The sequence below is a fragment of the Schistosoma mansoni genome, chromosome 2 (genome assembly GCF_000237925.1).
Source record: "Schistosoma mansoni strain Puerto Rico chromosome 2, complete genome".
Lineage (NCBI taxonomy): Eukaryota > Metazoa > Platyhelminthes > Trematoda > Strigeidida > Schistosomatidae > Schistosoma > Schistosoma mansoni.
The window spans coordinates 25,204,285-25,221,129 of record NC_031496.1 but is presented as its reverse complement, the minus strand read 5'-3'; the positions used below and the strand labels follow the sequence as shown (position 1 = coordinate 25,221,129).

Here is a 16,845-nt window from a genome sequence, read left to right as displayed (position 1 = left end):
AGGTTTCCTTTACTCTCTCTCCCTCACATTTTTTGTATATACGAACTGAGTTTTCAAGCTAAAGAGAATCTATTTAATATAGATACCCACCAGTTTTTAAGTGACCAACATCTTATCATTTTTTATTGTTATTACCATTATTATTATTATTATTAACTTCATGGAACAACAAGACGAATGAGATTTGTTCTTGGACATTATCCTCATGGTGTGACAGACTACTATGATTACTTTATATTTGAGGTAATTCTAAACAGTTTCAATACTTGGTTATGTAAAGCTTGTACACTGAAATATCATTATTTATTAGTTTGATAGGATTAGGTTAATGTATATAATGGTACTTCGCAACTATTTCTAATGTCAGAGTGAACACCATTCATGAAAATCGATTTTGATTAGTTCATGAATGAAATATATAATCACGTAGCAAATATGTTTGAAGAGGATCGACCGGAAACCCCTACTTGATCCAGGTTTCTTAGTAGTTGGTGAATGTTTGTTTGATGTATCTCTTATCTTGAGGGAACTGATGCTTATCACTTACCTTAGCGTTTATAATATTATAGTAATTGAAGTAATCATGTATATATTGGTGCATGGATTTATTTTGCTTGTTTAAACATATAAATATTGGTACAAAGGTGCACCAGATATATATGCGCCACACAAATCCCATTTGATTTGTGTGAGGGCTGTGATACTGCCCAGGTGCTCAAACCGAAGTAGGTGGTTTTCTTAGGGGGGCACACCCGGAGTTTTCGACCTAAAGATCCGATCCACAAGGCAGTGGAGCATCGTAAGGAGATGCAGTTCCATGGTAGCCGGTGACCAACGATTGATTCATACTCCATTTGTTCCTACAGGATGCTGGAGCCCATGTACACCATTGGTTTGGAATTAGGGTTTCCCGGCTAAAGCACCGGACATTCACCTTTCGTCCTCTGAGTTTCGTAAACAACACCTCTGCCACGAGAAGGCAGTGAGTAGTACTTCCCTGGTTGTGGCTGTATACGCGTGGCCGTGTGAGTGCATTTCGAGAGGGAGGGTGGCCCCCCTACTCTCAGCCGTACCAGGGCATTCGGGGGGTGCAAGGAAATATCGAGTCTATTGTTTGTTAACTAGTACTGAAATTAATCAACAATGAGCAGATGATTCCTCTTAGTATGAGATTCGTTAACTTTGGTTATGCACCTGAAGTTTTAATGAGCAACTGTAACCGATGAATTTTAACTCTGTCGGATATGAGATTAAGATCGATGATTATAGTTGGGTTGCCATCGTGTTATATCATAAGTTCTTTACAGTACAAGGTGTAAAGTCAGTTTGTGAGTGAAATTATTTTTAATTTATATTAAAATTCTACAAAGAGAATAAACGTTGATTGACGCCAGTTTGAATCCCACAATGAATATTAGTTCAGCCAAAGTCATTGATAAGCATTATATATAGATGTCACCCAGTACAAAACTTTATCTAGGCTCTTTCTTCAAACCGCCTCCAACCATATAACATTTAATAAATGATATCATCTAGCTTAGTGAATAAGTTGTCAAGGTATTCGAGTATAGTATTGTTTCACATATCAGGTGATACCATCTTGAGACTGACAAATCCAACAGTAAATAGAATAGAAGCCAATAAATTTCATCTTAACTTCTGTATAAAGAGAATAGTTTTAGACGTTTTTAAAGAATATATATGTACATATGTTCTAATTTTGCTGATGTTTAGACAAAATTGTAAAATAAATCAATAACATTTTACGAAATTACTTGAGGCACTTACGAAAATTACCAATATTAAAACAGAAGGGGTTTTATGGAGATTTCAATATTTTCATGGTTGAAAGCATGAATCAATTGAAGCTAGACCACCAAAGGGAACTTGGAAGCAATGGAAGGCTGTTTCGTCCTATTTTGGGACTCCTCAGCAGTGCGCATCTACGATACCGTCTCGAGAGACTTGAACCTAGGACCTTCCAGTTCCGCGCCAGATCACTTAACCGATAGACCACCGAACCGGCATCCAAGTATGGTGTTAATGTCTAACTTCAACCAATCCACGAAGTTGAGCAACCGTTCATCGATTGTCTTCAGTGAGTTGATATCTCACAACAGACATGGCTTGAACTCCACTGGTCACTGCTTCTCACTAGAACTCCAGGAAGTACCTCTTGAAGTCAGTCATTAGAAATTCATATACTTAAAGCTGTAGTTATGGCGGAACGTTCTTCAAAAAAATTCCATATACTGATTCCTAATAATTTCTTCTATTTAATATATCAACTCATAATGAAAATTAATTCTTAGTTGTATGAAAACCTACAAAAAATCACTTTAACAATGTTTAAATTCACTTGGTATTGTTTGTTTGAATCTCTCCATTGATGTTTAGGACTGCATTTGATCAGTCTCAAACAAATAATACCAAGTAAATTTAAACTTCACCCCATTGCACAAGCAAGTGGCTATCAGGACTCAGTAGCTGAGTGGATAACGTGATAGCGTTTGAAGCGAAAGGTACTGGGTTCGAGTTCCAGAGTGAACATCAACTCTGAGATGCAGGTATATCTAGCTGACGCGTCCTAAATAAGACGAAACGCGCGTCAAACTGGATTCCACTGCTAGCCACTATCCATTTGGACTTAACTCGTTGAGCTAGGCTGAAAGCAAGACAGATAAGTACTCAAGACTGTTCATACAGTTTTTCGTGTATCATTGCTGTGATTGATAGTTCACTTCTCTCTGATTGGTGGGGGATCAGCACGTTTATATATTAAACAAGGCACGTACGCATACACTCAATATAACATCTTTTATGATGGAAACACTACAATATAAAAATAATTTTTTTAATTTAATGGAATTTGGACAAAGAATATTCAAAGTTAATTCTTTTTGATTCCTCCTTCATGTAACAGATTAAATGAACTGATAGTTTATATAACATCCATACACTATTTACAGTGGATAATTTTTTATTTGCTTTCATAACTAATATCAGAATCGGGTTTTGTGGATATTATAGTAATTTTAATAGTTGAGATCATGAATCAATTGAGGCCAAACCGCCATGGAAAACCTGGAATCACTGAACGGCCGTTTCGTCCTATTGTGAGACTCCTCATCAGTGCGCATCCACGATCCCACCTCGTGAGATTCAAACTCAGGACCTTAAAGTCGCACGCGCGAGCGCTTAACCTCTAGACCACTGAGCAGGCCAGTATCAAACTCGTGTTAATGTCTAACCTCAACCGATCCACAAAATTGAACGAAACATCCACCATTGTCTTTAGTGAGTTACTGTCTCACAACAGACCTGGTTGTACTCCACTAGTCACTGCTTCTTACTAGAACTCCAGTAAACGGATTGGTCCTGGGATCGAATGTCTTGAGGCGGGACCATAGATGAGCACTGCTGAGAAGTCCCACAATAGGACGAAACGGCCGTTAAGTGATTTTATAATTATTGAAGTGTAACCATGATTATGTACATACATGAAGTCATCTGAAATCAACTTGTCAATTTTATGGAACATTCTTTTCAATGAAAATGTAACTATGTAACTTTAATTTCTCACATACTACAAACAATTTTGGTAACTGAATCATTGGAATTATTCTTTTGTTGAATTTACCGTATTGGTGAATATAGCAACTATAATAATAATAGTGTCCGAATAGTAGAAAAAGGTTGTGTGTTTTTTTAAACAAGTGCCCTCAAATTTTACTACATAAGGACTATTAAAAGAATCTATCTACATACACCACTTTTATTTCAGTTAGATTAGTGTCATAAAAACTATAGATGTTTTCCAAGATTTGGAAAACAATTCTGTTTATCTGAAAAAACCAAAGTTTCCTCCTTTCTTTCTTTGTTTTTTTTGGCATCAAATAATTATGAGTTTTATTATCAGAAGGGGTTTTTGTGGAGATTTAGTATTTTCATAGTTGAATGCGTTAGTCGATTGAAGCTAGAGGAATATATTGTTCAGTGCACTATTAAATCATCAAAACGTTTCCTTCATTGATATTTGTTGATATTTTAGATGCTTGAAGATAGTCAACAAGAAGCCATAGATCTATGTTTCTTTCTAGTTTAAACCCGTCAGCAAGAGGCAGATGTGATTTCGAGGATATTGATGTTTTCAGTGTGGCTCGAACTAAGGCCACCCTACTGTATAGATTGAGACGTTACCACTGGATTATTCAGGTCACAATCTGCAAGAATAACATTACTCACTTTATATACTGATACCGTTCAATTTTTTATTAGATGGTATCAATTGAATGTTCAGTACAATCACTGGAAGCTTCATGTTGTTTCATAATCGTTAACAAGAGTGGGTACAAAACAAAGGCAGCAAACATTACTTTAACAGGATTTCCTTTATACACGTTCCAATATTTTTTTTATGATCTACTAACTTGGGTAGATGTTATTTAAATTAGTTTCACTTATCAAGGACAGTGCAAACGTACAGTATTGACAAAAAGGGGAAATTTAATAATGACGCCAAGTAATAAAAATGATTATACATTTTATATCCTTATAGTTTAACTTGTGGGATGGAATATAGTCAAAGGTGTAAGCATATCCAATACAGTTTTTGAGATGAAGTACAGATTGATAATAGTAATATAATTCACTTAGTATTGTTTGTTTGAATCTTCCCATTGATGTTTAGGACTGCAACTGGTCAGTCTGTTATTGGCATATGTGCATATTGTTAGTATTGCCTCGATATAGCCTTAATTCACAAGCATTGTAGGCAAAGATGGATAGTGGCTAGCAGTGGAATCCAGGACTCGCGTTCCGTTCTATTTGGGACTCGTCAGCTGGACATACCTGAATCTCAGAGTTGATGTTCAATCTAGGACTATAAAATATTATTCTGAACGTGAAATTTTTTTGGCGACTGTCAACTGCTTATCAATATAAATTCGAATACGAATATTAATTTATTTACATCCATTTCATAAATATTACATAACTTGTAACACAGATACTGGGTTTCATTATTGTTCTCCACTTCTATTTCTACGCCCGTCTCCTTCATTTCTTTATACTTTTGTTGTAAACAGAATACTAGTGGAGACAATCGAATGTATTTAGACACAAGTTACAGACTATCTCACTAAATTCTGATAACCATACAGCAAACAGGTAATTTGCAAAATAACCGTCAATTGTCTCAATCTTCACTGCTCCTTCTATAAATATCAGTTCATCTTCTCTGATTCCATTGTTCATGCATTTTCCTACCAATTACGCTTCATTTAAGTTCTTTCCTTATCGGTCTTCTGTCAAAATACATTCTATGTCTGACCATCACCATATACTACCTATGTGGATATAAGTAGACTACACTGCACTTTGACTTCATTTAATATATTTTTGTAATTAATTTAGAGATTTTAATCCCAATCTTGACGATACAAACAGATGAATACAATCTCAGCTATGTCAATTTACCTAAGAAATTATTATTTATCTTATCTTTTTAGGAATTAACATGTACAGCGAAATCTGGGGAACATGTAATCACACCGACAACTCGTCGTGAATGTCCATCGTGTAGATTAAAACAATGTTTTCGAGTTGGTATGAGACCAGACCTTATACAAGTTCGCAAAAGTAAGTAAAATGAAACAGCCTTTAAACTGATTTACTTTTATTAACAAGATCAGTTCATTAGCATCCAGTGAAACATAAAAATTTAGACAAATAGGCCTCAGTTTCAGACAATGGTTCAAATATTAGGGTTTGAATTTCTAAGTGCAGTCACAATTTCGCTAGTATTTTGTTGTTTTATATTTCTGAAGATTCCATGTTCATAGCCTCCTACAATGCCAGATTATCATGAGCTTACTAACAACTTACTTCAAAAGGTAATTCAACAAGTTCTAGTCTGTTGGAACTGGTGAAATTTAAACATTTCACGAGACGAAAATCACCAGTAGCAACAGAGGATAGTCACTTAACATAGTGAATTGATTGAAGTTTCAAATGCAAATCATTTGATGTCAACTCAGTGATCTAAAGCTTAAGGTCTTCAGCTGAGCTAAGGAGGTTATAATTTCGATCTCAGGTAGGGTTTTGAATGAGGAGCGTTGTGGAACTCCAGTAGTGGAAAAGATTTGTAGCTCAGGTGGGTGATTTTGATGTGGGTTTGTTCTCCAGTAGTCCTCGATTTTCAATCGTACTCCAACTGAGGTCAATTTATTTAAAGTATCATCTATAATGATTTATTAGGCAACCGTTTTTTGTGGAATCGAAAAATAGGAATATAAAAATTCAATGTTTTTGACAGTAAACAAAGAAGACTAAATATTTTGAATAGAGAGATCATACAAATTAGGTAATAAATTGACGAAATTAAATTGTAGTAACGGTTAATAGATGAAAACGGTGGATCAGATGCAGATGGTATAGTGCGGTTCGGCAAAGCAAGAGCAGCATAATTACAACTGAAGAACATCTGGAACTCAAAACAATTGTCAACCAACACCTAGATAAGAATTTTCAGTACAAATGTCAAGACAGTTCTACTGTATGGGGCAGAGACGTGGAAAACTACGAAAGTCATCATCCAGAAGATACAAGTGTTTATTAACAGTTGTCTACGCAAGATAATTCGGATCCGTTGGCCAGACACTATCATCAACATTCTGCTATGGGAGATGAAAAAACCATATTCCATCTAGCGGAGGAAGAATTTAGAAAGAAGCGTTGGAAGTGGATAGGACACACGTTGAGGAAACCACCCAACTGCATCACAAGACAAGGAAGTCCAAAGAACACATTACGCCGAGAAATGGAGACAGACATGAGAAGAATGAATAAAAACTGGATAGAACTAGAAAAGAAGGCCCAGGACAGAGTGGGTTGGAGAATGCTGGTCGGTGGCCTATGCTCCATTGGGAGTAACAGGCGTCAGTAAGTAAGTAACAGTTAATAGGCAATTTGCAGGTACAAAACTAGTAGCGTAATTATTTATTAATGTAATACAAGATGATCAAAAGTAATAGTTTACTATTATTTTCATCCGACTGATCCACATTTAAACTATTAGACGTCATTACATTGTAAAGATCTGTTGCCCAATACCACTGAAACGTTACTTGGATGTCTGAATGGTTAATATATAATATGATAAAAATTTGGTCCTTTTTCACATAGTCACAAACTGAAATTGAGGTGAACATCACAGTTAACCTGAAAATTAGAATGAAGTTTTTTTATCAGAGGCTGCATCTTTAAGACGTGATCATACGAAGAAATTCCAGTTTATACTCATTAATGATACTAAGCATCGTCTTAATTATTCATTCAAAGCAGATAGTTAACTTCTAATTCACTGAATGAGTGATATGAAATACTTTGGAGGATCTATGGATCTTTAATTACCTACACATGTGACCCCTCGTGGAGGAGCATAAACTGCCCATCAGTATTCTCCATCAAACTCTATCCTAGTGTAGATCTTTGATTTGATTATAATGATCATGAAAGATGATAAACTACTTATATAACAAACAGCCATGCTTCATTTTATTCACCAATTTTTTTAATGTTTTAATTATGTTTATTTAGAAGATGGAAGTAAACCACGATGGTTAGATAAAGTTCCACGTGCAGCTATTGTTCATGAACAACACTTACAATCTTCGGAATCATTACAATGGTCAACAAATATTAATAATACTACGTTTCATAATAATAATGACAGTGATAATAGCCATAGTAATAGCACATTTATTAATTCTAATCGCATGAAATACCGCCTAAATTCTGACAAATTTTCTAAAAATAAAGCGAAAGAACTGAAGCCTCATTTAACCGAACATCAACCTATAGATATCAACAATAATAGTAATCATAATAGTAATAATAAAGATAACAATATAAGCTGTATGGAGAAATCAATTAATCTGAGAAGATTCAACATCAACTCAAATGATTCAGTGAAAATCCACTCAGATCCTTCATATCCTTCAATCCTTCAACCTCATCAACAGAATCATTATCAACATCCACCTTCTATTTCACCTCGTTCCCTTCATCATCAACAGTGTCCACAATATGAAGAAAAAGTGACTTGTGATGATCAATTAAATGATTATATTATGTGCGTAACATCAAGTCCATCTTTGAATACATCAAATATTTTAAATAATGTTCATTATTCAATGGAGTCAAATAATCTTGATAAAGACTTAATTATAAATTCAGTAGCCACTGGATTAACTACTGATAACAATACTAGTAGTAGTAGTACAAGTCCTAGAATAATAACCACCATGTCAAATAATTATTTTCCAACTGATACAGTTTTTCCTTTCAATAGTTTAATCATTCCGGATTCAAGTCAAAATAATAAATATGGCGATGTTAATTTAACTAATTGGAAGACATCATCAGAATATGGCGACAATAATGAAACTATTATAAACAATATCAACTGTATTACATCATCACCATTATTATCGTCATCATCGTCTGTTATCATACCATCTACAACGACGTTGACAGAAGCGACAGTAGCAATGGTGAAAGTAACTTCTGGTAGTACTGTTGCCACTACCAAGAGAACAATGATAGAAAACAAAAGAATTAATAACAATGATGATGATAAGCAACCTTCATCGAATTTAATTTTCACTGAACATCATCATCAAAATGTCAACTTCAGCACTTTGAATGATATCAATCAGTTAGGTTAGTAGATTTTGGAAAAAATGATAATAACTAGGTCTAGAAATAATAGAATATAAGATTAGTTGATTGTTTTCGGTGGTTTTTATTTTGAGATTCTTTGATTACATCTTGGGACATTCTCCGAGAGTCAGATGAAAACTATAGACTAATTTGTCCTCACAATTGATTGATCACTGGGTGGTGATGAATGTCATGCGTGTCAAGTCCTTCTTAGTGCTGATCAAATGCTAACGACCAAGTTGCAATGTGGCCACTAGTCTAGGTGGCTCGACACTACGTGCACTATGTTGAGATAAGATGGTGGTTGGAGGTTTGTCAATAGGAAACCCTGTGACGGATTTGATCCCGTGTCACTCAGCTTCACAGTCAGAGACGTTACCACTGAGCTACTCGGGCCGCGACCGACCTCCTATTGACCACCTCCAACCACCATCTTATATAGACTAATTTGTGTTCACTTAGATCCTTATCAAGCTATGCTTAAAGATAATGCATTATGTATGTCTATATATGAAATGCTATTCTAAATTAGGGCATTAAAGACTTACTGGTCGCAGTGAAACAGATTACATAAACATTATGTAATCAATGCTTCATATTAGGGAGTAGGTTAGTGATTCATAAAAAATGATACTGAGACAACATTCTTTAAGAACTATTAAAATTAAGTAATAAGAAGTTATATAGTTGAGATCATGAGTCAATTGAAGCTAGACGACCATCGAAAACCTAGAAGCACTGGACGGCCATTTCGTCCTATTGTGGGACTCCTCAGCAGTGAGCATCCACGATCCTACTGATCTCAACTACATAAATTACTAAAATCTCCACAAAACCCCTTTCTGATAATAAGAAGTGTTCAAATAATTAGACAGTGAAGAATAGATTTGGAAAAGAGGTGAATGAAAATAAACGAACAAAATGTATGAAGAATAATAATAAGTAAAAGCATTCGCTAAGCCTGATTCGGCCCAGGAAGTGACAAATGCAATAAATATAGTGCGAATTCAAAGAATTAGGTCGTTACCTTGAGCCTTTATAGCTTATTCTGTATGTAAAAGACGAGATCGAGCCTCATAATGAAAAGTATCAGATGTCCAACAAATTACTCTAAATGATTTGTTTCCATTTACTAAATGACCGTTATAGAAAAGTTTTGTATAATCAGTGTTCTTTGGAAATATCCAGGAAAAATATAGACAAAGGTTGCTTATTCCTCACCTATTCGTTTTCAACCACTACTATTATGAAGTACAATACCGCTTATTGTCGTACATAAATTCTTCAGTTTAGTTCTAGCCTTCTTCACATTTAGAGTTCTGGAATAGACATATATCTAAAACTGGAATACTCTCGAAGAATTAAGTGTTTAAAGTGTTCATAGAATTCGTCTACTCATCGAACTACTACCGTAGGCAGATTGATTTAGTGTAAAATTTATTTATATAAAAGTGCTTCCGAGTTTTTCATTGTGGCCCAGCCCCAATTGACTCAACTATTGAAATGACTATAATATCCACAAAACCCCTACTGGTATTAACCATCATATGCTCACTAGTGACTGGTTTCAAGAGGTATTTCCTGGAGTTCTAGTGAGAAGCAGTGACTAGTGGAGTTCAACCAGGTCTGTTGTGAGATAGTAACTCAGCGAAGACATTGGTGGATGTGTCGCTCAATTTCGTGGATTGGTTAGTTAGAGATTAACACCATCGGATGACGGCCAGCTCAGTGGTCTATCGGTTAAGTGCTCGCGCGTGAGAATGATAGGTCCTGGGTTCGATTCTCGCGAGGCGGTATCGTGGATGCTCACTACTGAGGAGTCCCACAATAGGATGAAACGGCCTTCCAGTGTTCTCATGTTTTCCATGGTTTTCTAGCTTCAATTGATTCATGATTTCAACTATTGAAATTATATAAAAGTGTTTATTTCCATAGAGTGACTGCCAGATAGCCAGCCAAAAAGAATTAGACGAGAGCATTCGATTTCAATATTTGAAATCAAAACAGTTATTATAATTGACAATGAGATAAATCTTGTTACAAAATAGAAGTGACCTCAAGTTTAACTCAAGGCATAATGCTTTTCCTAATGTTCTGAAAGTGATTCTTTGGTGTCTGGTAGACCTACTGAATAAAATCTTTAAATAAAATTGACAAATATTGTCTAATGCTGTTTTGTTAGTCAACAGGTTTTTTACGTGATATACTGTCCTAATTAAATGGGTAAAGAGAAGAAATAAATCCACAGAAACCAGCATCTATGACTTTATAATAATCATTTAATCATAAGTAAATTGAAGCTAGACCACTATGGAAAACCTGGAAGCACTGAACAGCCGTTTCGTCCTATTATGGATGCCGGCTCAGTGATCTATCGGTTATGTGCTCTGGCTCGAGACTGGTAGGTCCTGGGTTCGAATCTCGCGAGTGCGGGATCGTGGATGCGCACTACTGAGGAGTCCCGTAATAGGACGAAACGTCCGTCCAGTGCTTCCAGGTTTTCCATGGTGATCTGGCTTCAATTGACTCATGATTTCAACTGAGAAAAATACTGAAATCTCCACTAAACCTCTTCTGAATTATTTAATCTTAAGTCAGTTGGTGATGTAAACTATCGTTCTCTCTTTGAGAACAGAATAGTGGTACAATTCTTTATATTGTAAGCATAACAGTTGTTTAACCAGACGCTTTATGTTTTCTCAGTCAGGAGAAGGCTGGAAGAACGACGCGGCTAAACCTAAACCTGACATAAGTTCATGTACTTATTAACTATTAGACTGAATCATGTTAACAGATCCAGTCTACCATGTATGGGTTTGTGAATATCATGACGAATTATTGTACATCTTGAATGACATCAATGTTCACTATTTAATATTTTACTTAATGTTTTACTCTGAAAATAGATGACCTCATTCTACTTACTGATTCCTCTCAACTAATTGAACAACAAGAAAGTACAGATCAATTAAAACCAATTTCAAAATCTATATCACCATCACCTTCTTTACCAACAACAACAACATCCTTAACATCATCATCATCAGTATCATCATCTTTGTCATCGACAACAATATTACGCAATAATCTATCTAGAAATACCTTAATGTGCAATCTTGTTAGTGATGGTTCTATTGTTTCACCATGTATAACATCTAGCTTAATATTTTCAACTGATACATCAATCATACCTAATGGTTTAACGGAATCGTGTAAACATTCAAATCTTCCATCTTTATGGAGTTCTTCATCCATAGATAATCAATTAACAATACCAATAATCACTTCACAACAAAATGAATGTTCATTATCAACTTATTTAAACACTTCAATGAATCAATCATTAGAATGTATTTCAATGAATAATCATGATTTACCATTAAAAACTACAATGAATTCATTATCAAGTGAATTGTCACCACTATTACCATCTTCTTCCGTTTCCTTATTCTCTTCTTCTTCGTCATCGTCGTCGTCATCATCATCATCATCGTCATCTGTTTCAATCAGATGTAATGAACTACAATTAGATGTCAATTCTATTAATAATACTAATTACATCATACCGGTTGATTTGAATAATACACTTTCCCTGAATGAAAGTAAACTGTTAGATGAGTATCCAGTAATAAGTCTTCTCGATAGTAATAATAATAATAATAATAATAATAGTGATTCAAGTACATTATCTTGGCCAAATCTAAATCACCAAATGGAATTACAAACAAAGTATGGACAAGTAAGTTACAAAATAAAGACCAATTAAAAAGTAATATAAAGTACTGTTTATAGAATAGATGGAGTTTTGTTTATACTGGAATCCAGGACATAAGTTTCGTCTTATTTATGATTTTTCACGTAGAGGAACGCGGATACTAGTGTTAATGTTCAGTTTAAATGTCAACGCGCACACTGAGTGCATCCTGTGTAGAATGCTTCTACACAACTTTTTTTTACACGTTTTATGGAATATGCAGCTTGTATCTAGTAGTGAGATCCGGAACACCAGCTTCGTTCAGTGTTGAATTTATCAGCTGGTTGTAATTGCATTCCAGTCTTAGTGTTCACACTGAGTAATCAAGTAGAAAACACTACTTTGTGGTCATAACAATTATGATAAATTTGTAATTCAGTAATTCAGTTATTATTAAGAATACATTCCAATATATTCATTTGTTTTAAAAAAACCTACATACTTATGGAATCCTAGTGAGAAGCTGTGACCGGTAGAGTTAAAACCTGTCAGGTATGGATAGTTAGCCACAGAAAGCGTTGGCATGTGGTCGGAAAGTATTATGAACCAGTTGAGTTTAGGTATGTACACTATTGTATTTCGGGTTAATGGTTTAGAGATTGAGTCTTTGCGCTAAACAGAAAGTCTCAGATTTGATCCTCTGTGATGAGGTTGTGGATTCACTTTTCTACAGAGTTCCACAAAAACTAAAGAACACTATATCGGTGTTTCGGCCTTGTTTCATATTTTTCAACACTTGATAACCTCTTCTAAAGATGGAATCCGAGGTACCAAGGTTTCGTGGTCACGACATCACCTAAAGATCTTTATTTCAATATCCTCGAGATTATATTTATCAACTAAACAATTTGATTTACAGTTTAACTATCGTTCGTAGTTAACAGCTATATCTTTTTTATTGCCAACATGGTTGGAATTAGATAATCGTAAATCGTTACGAGAAATTTAAAAATAGACTTTAGAGTCAGCTATTAAGTTGTACGTTGTTTATGATTTTCCTTTATTCGTTTGAGTGGATCAATATTTTCAGTTATAACTGAATAACTTTCACCTTATCGGGTAATGTCCAGTCATAAAATGTTGACCTGTTTGCGATTTAAAGATATTGAATCTTTCTAACATTCCTATTCTATCACTAATATATTTAATAGTTTTGTATGCCACTGGATATATTAGTTCCCTTGCGATTGTTGGTACTCCTTACTGACGAGTGGCAATGAACACAAAATCTAGGTCAAGGAAGGGGTTCCTACCAAACACCCTCAACCACTTATCATAACAACTGTAGCAACGGAATATGAACAGGCGAAGTGAATGAATTCAATTATTAATAATTTTTGGGATAGACGTTTCATGAGATTACTACACTCAGATGATCACTAGAAAATGAGGAGCGTTGGATAGCTATATCATCTTGATTACTAGTTCGTAAAGTTGATTATTTTCATACTCATAAACCTTCCGACTTATTAGTAATTATAAGCATAGAAGTAACTAATTTCGAAAAGAAATTCTTATTGAATTGTAGTACATATCACTTACTTACTTACTTACGCCTGTTACCCCTCTTGGAGGAGTATAGGCCACCCACCAGCATACGTATCACTGGTTATAATGTTTAATGGTCATATAAAATATGAGGACTTAATTGGATTATAAATGAAATAAATGAACCTAACTCCTTCACCCCGAAAATCTGAAGATATTGAGTATGATCAATCTTGATGGTCGTTTATATGTATTGCTGACAAGTCCTAAACTAGAATGATAAAGATGTTAATAATTCCCTAGTTTTTTTTTCAAAGTTGAAATAATGAGTCGATTGAAGCTAGACAACCATGGAAAACCTGGAAGCACTGGACGGCCGTTTCATCCTATTATGGGACTCCTCAGCAGTGCGCATCTCAGATCCCGCACTCGCGAGATTCGAACCCAGGACATACCAGTCCCGAGCCGGAGCCCTTAACTGCTAAACCACAGAGTTGGCATCCAACAGTGTTAATGTCTAACTTCAACCGATCCACGAAATTGAGCAACCATTAACCAATGTTATGAAAAAAATATTTTTCTGGGACAAAAAATATTTAAATTCCTTGTTTTGTTGGTGACAATTATGACAATTTAAACCCATTTACTATTTTACATGAAGTCACCTCAGGTTTATTTCACCATTTTTTGTTGTTGTTTTGTTTTGTTTTCATTTTATTTTACAATATGACTTACTTACTTACGACTGTTACCCCTCGTCGAGGAGCATAGGTCACCCATCAGCATTCTCCATCCAACCCTGTCCTGGGAGAACCTTTCCAGTTCTTTCCCACTAACATTTATCCTTTACATATTTGCTTCTATTTCCCGATGTAATGTGTTCTTTGACCTTCCTCTTTTCCGCTTCCCTTCCGTTTTCTAAGTTAGGGTTTGCCTCGTGATGCAGTTTTGTGATTTCCACAATGTATCTCCGATCTACTTCTAACGTCTTTCTCTAATTTCCTCTTCAGCTGGAAGCTAATTTGTTCTCTCCCACAGAAGTCTGTTGGTAATAGTATCTGACCAACGGACATTAAGTATCTTGCGTAGATAACTGTTTATAAATACTTGTACCTTCTTGACGATGGATGTAGTATTTCTCCACGTTTCAGCTCCGTACAGTAGAAATGCTGTCCTTGTTTTGCCAATCCTCGCCTTTACATCTGCATCCGATCCTCCTTGTTCATCAATGATACTGACCAGGTACGTGAAGGTTTCCACATCTTCCAGAGTTTCTCCCCCAAGTGTGACTGGCTTGGTTGTCTCTGTGTCGTATTTGAGAATCTGGCTTTTCCCTTTGTGTATGTTGAGGCCTATTGATGCAGAGGCTGCAGCTACATTTGTTGTCTTCATCTGTATTTGTTGGTGTGTACACGATAGGAGGCCTAGGTCATCTGCGATGTCCAAATCGTCTAATTGATTCTGAGATGTCCATTGTATTCCGTGCTTATTTTACAATATAACTAACTGATTTCCTATTGAGTTAATATAAAATCATGTTACTTGACTCTGTTGCATTTCATGATAAACAATATAACTTGAGATCTGATCTTGTTAAAGGAATATAAGTTTTTTTATTATTTCAAGACGACGTTCCTAGAGTTTATTAACCAGATTACAAAGCAAAGGGATGTGATGAAGTTGAATTGTAAGTATTGTATGTTGTATAAGAACTTTCATCTAAATTAGAGCGAATAGTTTCACAGTATTTGGGCGCCGAGTTGTTGTAAGACATTAAATAGGAATAATATTGTATGTTGTATTAGGTACATTTAATCTATCAGAACTTTACATTATTATGACATAGAAATATCATTATTGATCATAACTGAAAAGAGCTTCAACGAACTCAATGAAACGGCAAGCGACACAAGGCATTTACGCAGTAATCCCTAAAACATTGGGAGATAAGTAATTAGGAAAACTTTGTCTTCAAGAAGACATATTCGAAATAGAACAACTCTGTATAACAGTAGCCAAACGCGATCTTAAGATATATGATAAAATTTACAATCAGCAAAGATCACCATGAAAATATGAGGTAGACAAATGTCATCGTTGTTTCTCCTTCTAAAACAAACGAGAATTCAACTACAAGAAAATTAAGTAATCTTATGCTCCTTTAGCAGATATCAGTTGGAATAAATTTACAGAGAGAACTGGACAAGTGTTTCGACGTTAAAGCTCTTCGACGCTATGCACTCATCACTTGGAGTGAGATCGAACCCATAACCCTCAGGTATCATATCAAATATGACACATTTCAATTCTCTTTTCATCCTATTGCATGTTAAGTGATGTTTCAAATTGGTTTTAATGGTGTTTACAGAAATATCATGGTGTGAATTACTTATATCCACATAAGTAGTATATGACGATGGTCAGGCAGAGAATGTATTTCAGTGGAAGATTGATAACTAAAAGAAGGAAACGAAACTCGAATGGTATGAAAATACATAAACAATAATGATCGAAGATGATGGACTGATATTTACAGAAAGAACGGTCAAGATTGAGACAATTGATTAATAGTTTGCAAATTAACTATTTACAATATGAATTCACTTAGTATTGTTTGTTTGGATCTTCCCATCGATGTGTTTAGGACTGCAACTGGTCAGTCTCTAATTGGCATATGTGCATACTGTGCGTATTACCTCGATATAGCCTTAATTCACAAGCATGGTAAGCAGAGATGGATAGTGGCTAGCAGTGGAATCCAGTTTGACGCGCGTTTCGTCCTATTTGGGACTCGTCAGCTGGATGTACCTTCATCTCAGAGTTGATGTTCACTCTGGGACTCGAACCCAGTACCGTTCGCTTCAAACTCCATCGCGTTA

The 16,845-nt window shown here is 35.3% G+C and overlaps 1 protein-coding gene and 1 non-coding gene across 2 annotated transcripts in view; both read left to right on the top strand.

Annotated features, from left to right (window-relative positions):
- Positions 1-2,481: 2,481 nt before the first annotated feature.
- Smp_tRNA_00571_Gln_TTG.1.1 lies at positions 2,482-2,548 on the top strand. Its single transcript has one exon. It is a non-coding gene (tRNA).
- Positions 2,549-5,609: 3,061 nt separating this feature from the next.
- Positions 5,610-16,845, top strand: part of Smp_212430 (putative nuclear hormone receptor) — a gene marked incomplete at both ends in the record, with an annotated part of 21,035 nt that continues 9,799 nt past the window's right edge. Inside the window, 4 exons of the mRNA XM_018796190.1 lie at positions 5,610-5,640; positions 7,600-8,090; positions 8,202-8,724; positions 11,631-12,463. Coding sequence (XP_018650427.1) covers positions 5,610-5,640; positions 7,600-8,090; positions 8,202-8,724; positions 11,631-12,463 — 1,878 coding nt within the window. The remainder of the gene's footprint in view (positions 5,641-7,599; positions 8,091-8,201; positions 8,725-11,630; positions 12,464-16,845) is intronic.